We start from the raw sequence: 7,500 nt of genomic DNA on the forward strand, positions 1-7,500 counted from the left end.
GTGAATCGTGATCAATGATGTATCCTCAAGACATCTTTTTATATAAAAGTGAAATGACTAATAATGGCAACCAATGACAGGGATCCCATGTGTAACTCTTTTATCGCTGATTTTGGTCATATAACATGTTTGTACTTTGTAGTTGAATTGATTTATAGCTATGCATATGATCGTGTCATTATTTAGGTTCTTATCTTGACCTGTATTTTTAGATCATCTTAAACAGCTGTCAACTTTTCAGTATTTTTCTAATTGAGGTTATTTATAACTTACAAAGGTCAAACGCAAGAGGAAGACGAGTGGCAGTGGGAGTGGCAGCGGAGCAGGAAGTGACTCTGACGATGATGCTCCAAAATCTAGCAAAAAGCCTAAAGCAAAGAAGAAGAATGTGCTTAGTGGCAGTGACAGTGACTCAGGCCCAGATGATGTGAGTTGTTGGCCAAGATTGTGTTGCTTTTGTTGGTAGTAAAACTTGTTGTATAGTTAATTTTCATGACACAGCATCTGTGTGTGGATGTGGGTGTGGATGAGAAAGAGAGAGAGAGAGAGAGGCATCAGCTATTCCAGTTATTTTTGGCTAGTTTTTCAAAGGCTGTAGGGACTCTCCCATAGACTAGTACGTCTTGAGAACTGTCTAGTCCACTAATCATCAGCTACAACCACAGTAGTTGATGGTTTATGATACCTTTTTCTCTTCTTTTTTCTCTAAGTAATATTTGCGGGTAGGTCATTGGGAATATAGCTATTTAGAATTAGCATGCTTTTGACCAGCTTTTAGGCTTAGGATTTAAGTACTAGCATGAAGCTGTAGGAATAAAATTTCAGCCAATAATGCTTCCCTGTTATCTGTAGAAGAACGTTGCAAAGAAGGCTAAGGTGAATGAAAACGATGAAGGCGGCAGTAGATCAGGGAGCCCAGCACCCAACAGAGAGCCAGAAAGTGAACAGAATACTGAGGTGAGAAAATCATTGAGCTTATAGTTCATGCATAGTTAATATATAATTAAATCTTTGAATGTATATATATTTTTATGTCTGTGTGTTTTTTTGTTGTTTTTTATGTACATGCAGGAGTTATATCTGCATGCTAATACTCTTTGTTTATAGGCTAATTGATTATCATTATTGTTTTATAGCAGGCATTGCCCCAGCTGTCAGACAGTGAAGATGAAGCCATTCGGAATCAGCTGAGAAACCACGAGGAGGAGTTCGTCAATGATTTCGAAGCCATGTTGGCCAAGAAGAAGGAAGAGGCAGGAAGGCACAGGAGAAGAAAGAATAACGTAGACATTATTAACGACAATGAGGAACACATAGCCATTATTGTTCGGAAAGTAAGATTCTCTGATTATGATCGGGTTATGTTGTTACTGTCAGTGATTGGGTACAACTAAATTAGTTATTTTGAATGCTGAAAGTCTGTCTTTTAATATTATGACTTATTGATTGATTGATTTTTTAATACATTTATCCATAATGGTGCAGAGCTTAACTACCGATCTCTTGTTTGAAATAGCTTCATGGCTGTAAAGAGATAACCAGCTCTTATGTTCAGATATTTTGATTCCTGTTGTATTTGTTCCTATAGCTGTTCCTTCTCCCTCCAGATGCGAGAAGCAGCTGATGAGGACCGGCAGCTCAATGCCAGGCGGCAACCAGCAACCAAAAAGTCTGCAATGTTGGATCTTGCCATGAGCCAAATCAATAAAACGAACCTGATTGAAGGCTTTTTAGATGCCAATGTGCTTTCAGCCCTGACAGACTGGTTGGCTCCTATGCCTGACCGATCCCTTCCTGCTGTGAAGATCAGAGAGGCTGTCACTAAGTGGTTGCTATCGGTATGTAACAGGTGTACGACATACTTGTGGTCACACACACGCCCAGATTCACACATGTCCACACGCAAATGCCCAGATGCATACATATCCACACACACATGCAGGCACAAACTTCCATGCACATTCACCCATGCACAACAACCATAGAACACACATGCAGATGTGTGTGATGCATAGATGATCAGCATTATTCTTACTTCATTATTTTCAAGACAATGTTTTGATTGGCAAATTTTGTATGTTTGCAGTTACCACCTCTATCACAAGATATGTTAAAGACTTCAGGTATTGGGAAAGCCATTATGTATCTGTATAAGCACCCTAAAGAACTGAAGACAATCAGGAGTCGGTGCGGAAGACTCATATCCATGTGGTCACGCCCAATATTCAACGTCTCAGATGATTTCAAATGTAAGTATATACTCATGGAATGTAGAGTCAGTCTGTGAATACAGACTTGTAGGGCAGTTTAATGTCTTTTTTTTTCTACTTCATAATCTGGATTCTGTTAAACGGATTGTATTTTGTATTTTACTTTCTTCCAAGAAATTGCAAAAATACTACTTCCTTGGTATGAAATTTATGATTGCTGATATAAGCCTTGACGAATCTCCTAATTGGGTGCAATGTCACTGTATTCATTTTGACTTCCCAGGTTAAGGAAACCAAGGAAGGAAGGTGAAGAATTGTGAATTATGAGTGAATGATTTATATATAGTAATATTGGAATTATATAGATATGTTTTGGTGAAAAGTACAGGTAATTGGTTGTTTGTTTTTTACTAAACATGGTCCTCCTTTTTTCCTCATCATTATATACACTTTTTCCTTGTTTATTTTCTTATTTATGTTTGTCATCACAGAAAGGTATACAACTCTTTGGCAGGAAAATAGATTACACTTTAAAGCATGGTTCCCAAATTGGGTAAAAACACCCTTATGTGGAGGTCAGGCAAAAGGGGGAGGTGGGGATATAGGATGGCAGTAAGGGCAGATAATGAATAACAAAACTGCTGAATAGATTTAATTTACTAAATTGGTTTACTAAATTATGTTTTATCTGTGAAATAGATCTTTGTGTTTAATCTTGTTTTCAGTTTGAAGTATACTGAAAAAAAAAAAGCATTTACACGATTGTATGGGGGGGGGGGTGCAATGAATCCACCTGGAAGCCAAGGGTGTGCCAACCTGGAAAACATTAGGAACCACTACTCTAAAGTTTTTTATTTTTTTATTTATTTTTCTCTCTCTCTCTCTCTCTCTCTCTCTCTCTCTCTCTCTCTCTCTCTCCTCTCTCTCTCTCTCTCTCTCTCTCTCTCTCTCTCTCCTCTCTCTCTCTCTCTCTCTCTCTCTCTCTCTCTCTCTCTCCCTCTCCCCCCCCCTCTCTCTCCCCCTCTCTCTCTCTCCCTCTCTGTCTCTCTCCCTTCTCTCTGTCTCTCTCCCTCTCTCTGTCTATCTCCCTCTTTCTGTCTATCTCCCTCTTTCTGTCTATCTCCCTCTCTCTGTCTATCTCCCTCTCTCTGTCTATCTCCCTCTCTCTGCCTCTCTATCTCTCTGTCTCTCTCCCTCTCTCTGTATCTCTATCTCTCTGTCTCTCTCCCTCTCTCTGTATCTCTATCTCTCTCTCTCTCTCTCTCTCTCTCTCTCTCTCTCTCTCTCTCTCTCTCTCTCTCTCTCCTCTCTCTCTCTCTCTCTCTCTCTCTCTCTCTCCTCTCTCTCTCTCTCTTTCTCTTTCTCTTTCTCTCTCTCTCTCTCTCTCTCTCTCTCTCTCTCTCTCTCTCTATCTGCCAAAGGGTCAACATGGCTTTAATTGTTTTCTGTTTCTTGTTCATCTTGTCTGACATTTTCCCATATTTACAGCTCTATCGAAAGAAGAACGTCTAGAAAGAGATCTTGAACAGCAGCAGTCACAAGGTGGCAGTAGCAGAAAAGACCAACAGGATATTCAGACAGACGAGTCAGGGTGAGTTTAAGAAAGAAACACACTTAGAAACCCCAATTGCTCATCGGAGTGCTTGTTGCATACATTCTTTTCAATCTTTTAGGCTGATAACTGCAATGTACAGTATTTGCTGTAGAGTCACAATGTAAGACGTATGAAAGAACTCATAAAAAATCAAGGAGTCAGGTGTTGGAACTATCAGTTTAGCTTTTGTGCTATCATTTCAAAACTAAATGTTACATTGGATTGATTTCCAGACGACCACTGCGTCCAGGTGACCCTGGTTGGTGCTACAGAGCACGTGTCCCTCGCCCTTCAGCCAAAGATTATGTCAACCGTCCAAAGTGGCAAACGGAAGTTGATCTCAACAGAGTAAGTTATGCTAGATATAGGTATTGGTCTTATAGGTCTTATTTATTATAGCTTCCATCATAGAAAAGAATGCTGAAGGAGAAATATTCCTGACTAATCATCAGGATTTTAATTAACATCCTTTAGACTTAAAAGCAGATTTGCAAGTTTAGTAAGATACTATCAAAATATAGAGAAATTGAGTGAGTGAAAATCAGTCTTGTTTTATTTAGTATGATAATTGCAGATTTCCAAAATTAAGAAAACAATTAACTAGTATTCATTAAATGGGAAGTGTTCATATAATTTCCATATGACTTTGGCAAATCTTGGGCCCATTTTTTTTGTTCACCATGGGACAAAGAGCTCAGAACAGTGTGCCTTTCTTCCATGATTGGCTCTACACATCTGAGCAGTTGTCAAAAGTACTGCTGTCTCGCAAGGAAAGTTGATTGGGTGCCAGATATTTTTTTATTCAATCACTTATATGGTTGCTTGATTATCTGTTATTTTATTGTATACTAAATAGTAACTTTTTCTGATTACTTTCAGACAAGTAAGAAAGAGGTTACAAGGCTAGACAAGCAGATGCGAGCTTTCCAAGAGAGAAAAAGACTGTCGAAAGCTCGCCGAGCGGTTGCAATCAGTATTGAAGGGCGGAATATGGCTCTGTAATCCTGACAATACTTTAGGCAGAATACGTGTATGTATGTGTATATACAAGAAGCCTTACTGTGCTATGGAGAGAATGCATAAACTTTCCTGGAATAAAGGAGTGTTAATTTTAGATTTTGGAAGTGTTATATACAGAAAATTTGAAAACTTCGGGTTTACTAAATAAAGAAAAGGAAAAGAAAAAAGAAAATTAAATGTGAATGCTTTTTTCTCAGCCTTAGTATTTATTATTTTTTGTCAGTTTATTTAGTTCTAAAGGAAGCTATAAAGAAATCTTCCTCATTTAATTACCCAATTGGAAAATAAACTAATCCTTATAGTGTTCTGTGAAGGATTGTTATAGGCAATTGAAGCATACTCATGCACAAACTTTTTAATTTTTTCAAAAAGACTTTGAAGATGTGCAAAGGAGCACTTTTTTTCCCTTTCTTTCTTTCTTTCCTTGCCAGATCTTACAGTTTTACATCTGTCTGCATGTTCATGATATGAAAGGTAATACTCTAACAGTCATGTGTTTTTTGTTGACATGCTTCGATATATGTGCATGTAATGCATGAGAAAGGGAGAGTGAGTAAGTGTATATGTGTACAGGTGTGACTGCAAGGTGAACGTGTGTTTGTACACGAGAGAGTGAGTGAGTGAGCAAGTTAGCAGAAGTGTGTGTATGAGCGTATACATGTGTGCGCACATGTTTTGATTTTTTTGCTTCTGAGTGTCTTTCTTGTTTAAAGAAATTGGTTTCTTAGAAAAGTGAAATATAAAAGAAAACAAGGTATTTTCCATCAGTTATTGATTACTGCAGTTGCACATATTCTCCATTCTAGTAAAATGTTGACATTGAATACTAGCTTATCAGATATATAGACACCCTTAGATAATAATGGAAAGTTAGTAAGAAGAGAAAATAAAAGATGTGGTATTTGTACTCCTTTAAGCGGTAATATTTATATTTGGAAAGTAAGCTCCCCTATACTATCAACATAACTTCTGTGCACATTATATATGTATTGTCTTGTAAATATAGTATTTATGTATTTTTCATGTTCATATTCCCTCATATATCATCTTTTTTCTGAGAGCCTAAAAGGGTTACAATAGAATGAAAGGCCTCAAGTTGTTCTTCGAAAATTATTTTCTTTCACTTGCATTGTCTCAATTTTTTTATTCCTTAATTAATTTATTTTATTTTCATTTTTTTAATTATCTAAAGTTTAGAATGTAGAGGAGGACTGGCAGAAACCAAGTACTCATAACGGTTGTACTTACCATGAAAGAATATCAAGTATGTATATATATAGAGAGACATGAAGGGTCAATGGACATAGTACAGCCAAGGGAATAACTTAACTTCGTACTGCAACTGGTTGTATCAAGGGAATTATGTGCTTTATTTTTGTACATGACTTTTTCATTAGTACTCACCTGTCAGTCTTAAAAACTTAAGGATGCAGACAATGGCCTATATATGAGAATTACTCCTTGTCTAGTTCTGTGTTTTGAAATAAAAGTATTTCTGTTGACTGTATGTAGCACTTGATTTCATTATCCAAAGAAGAAAGTTTTATTTCATACCTGACATGAATTGTAAACATGGCTTATGTTAAATGGTAATTATTAGATGTTCTTGATATTCCTTCATGTGGATGTTAGAAAGTGCATTTGTGAAAACTGTCTGAATATGATTAATGCAATTATTGTTTGTGTTACAATTTTGTGCAATTTCTGATTTGAAAACCTCATGGAAATGTATATCTTTACACAAGTATAGGCATCTTGTTTGTATTAAATATATATTAACCACATCTTAATTTGATGTAAAGAAAACTAATGGGTAACAACAAATTTCAACCAACATGATGTTTTATTTTGTGCCAGATTGTTTTAAAGAATGTAGAATATTTTATTGTTTAGTGCAGCGTAAAGCAGGTTCTAGAAGGAAAATGATATTTAATTATTTGTAAAATTCCAACTGAAGAATTCAATAAAAGTTTTCCAGTTAATAGTCTGTGTACCAAAACCAGTCTTTAAAGTGTTTTAGAATGGGCCATATTCGTCATGTTTATAAAAAGCACAGAAAGAGCGTGACCAAATACGTTTTAAAATGTTTCTAGGACAAAAAAAAAAATCATTAATGATTTGCACATAAATTTCATGAAGCTTGGGTCCTAGCTAAAAATTACTCCTGTCACAAGAATGTTAAATTAGAGAAATAATAAATCGTTTAGCCCCCTTCCTTGTCTTGGAGGGGGGGGTGTAGGAGACTCAGACTGAAGCCCAATGTAAGGGATTACCCCTACCTTGGAGTTCTGCTTCAATTAAGTTTGCATAGTCTTTTCTTTTCCCCATTTCCATTTCCTACTTTTCTGTCCAAGTTTATAGTGTGAGCCATGGTGAAAGGATGAAAGGCTGGCTTTGTGTCAGTCCTGAATGGTTTTAATACTCTGTTTGTTATTCTGTCTCTACCCTTTTCACTGCCATACTAACCTGCTGCAGTCTAAAACCTTTGACATTTAACATATTTTGTCCTAATCAGTAACTTTTTTGCACAGTACTTTGTCATAGTGCTGTCTGACCTTTCCTTATTTGGGGTTTTGTTCCCAAGCCTCACCATATTGCTAAATCTTGAATACTGTTAAATCCCTGACTACGACGAGCCACTTTATGGCTTTCCCGGTTGACTACGACGAGCCACTT

The 7,500-nt window shown here is 36.8% G+C and overlaps 1 protein-coding gene across 1 annotated transcript; it reads left to right on the plus strand.

Moving 5' to 3' along the window:
- Positions 1-277: 277 nt before the first annotated feature.
- LOC113817284 (protein IWS1 homolog) lies at positions 278-6,806 on the plus strand (the record flags this gene model as incomplete). Its single annotated transcript, XM_070120138.1, is given in 8 exon segments — positions 278-427; positions 853-957; positions 1,137-1,334; positions 1,608-1,838; positions 2,087-2,249; positions 3,699-3,801; positions 4,038-4,152; positions 4,684-6,806. Coding segments are annotated over 8 exon segments (1,188 nt in total), but the record flags the coding sequence as incomplete, so codon positions are not given.
- Between the last annotated feature and the right edge of the window lie 694 nt (positions 6,807-7,500).

The sequence above is a fragment of the Penaeus vannamei genome, unplaced genomic scaffold (assembly GCF_042767895.1).
Source record: "Penaeus vannamei isolate JL-2024 unplaced genomic scaffold, ASM4276789v1 unanchor3122, whole genome shotgun sequence".
Lineage (NCBI taxonomy): Eukaryota > Metazoa > Arthropoda > Malacostraca > Decapoda > Penaeidae > Penaeus > Penaeus vannamei.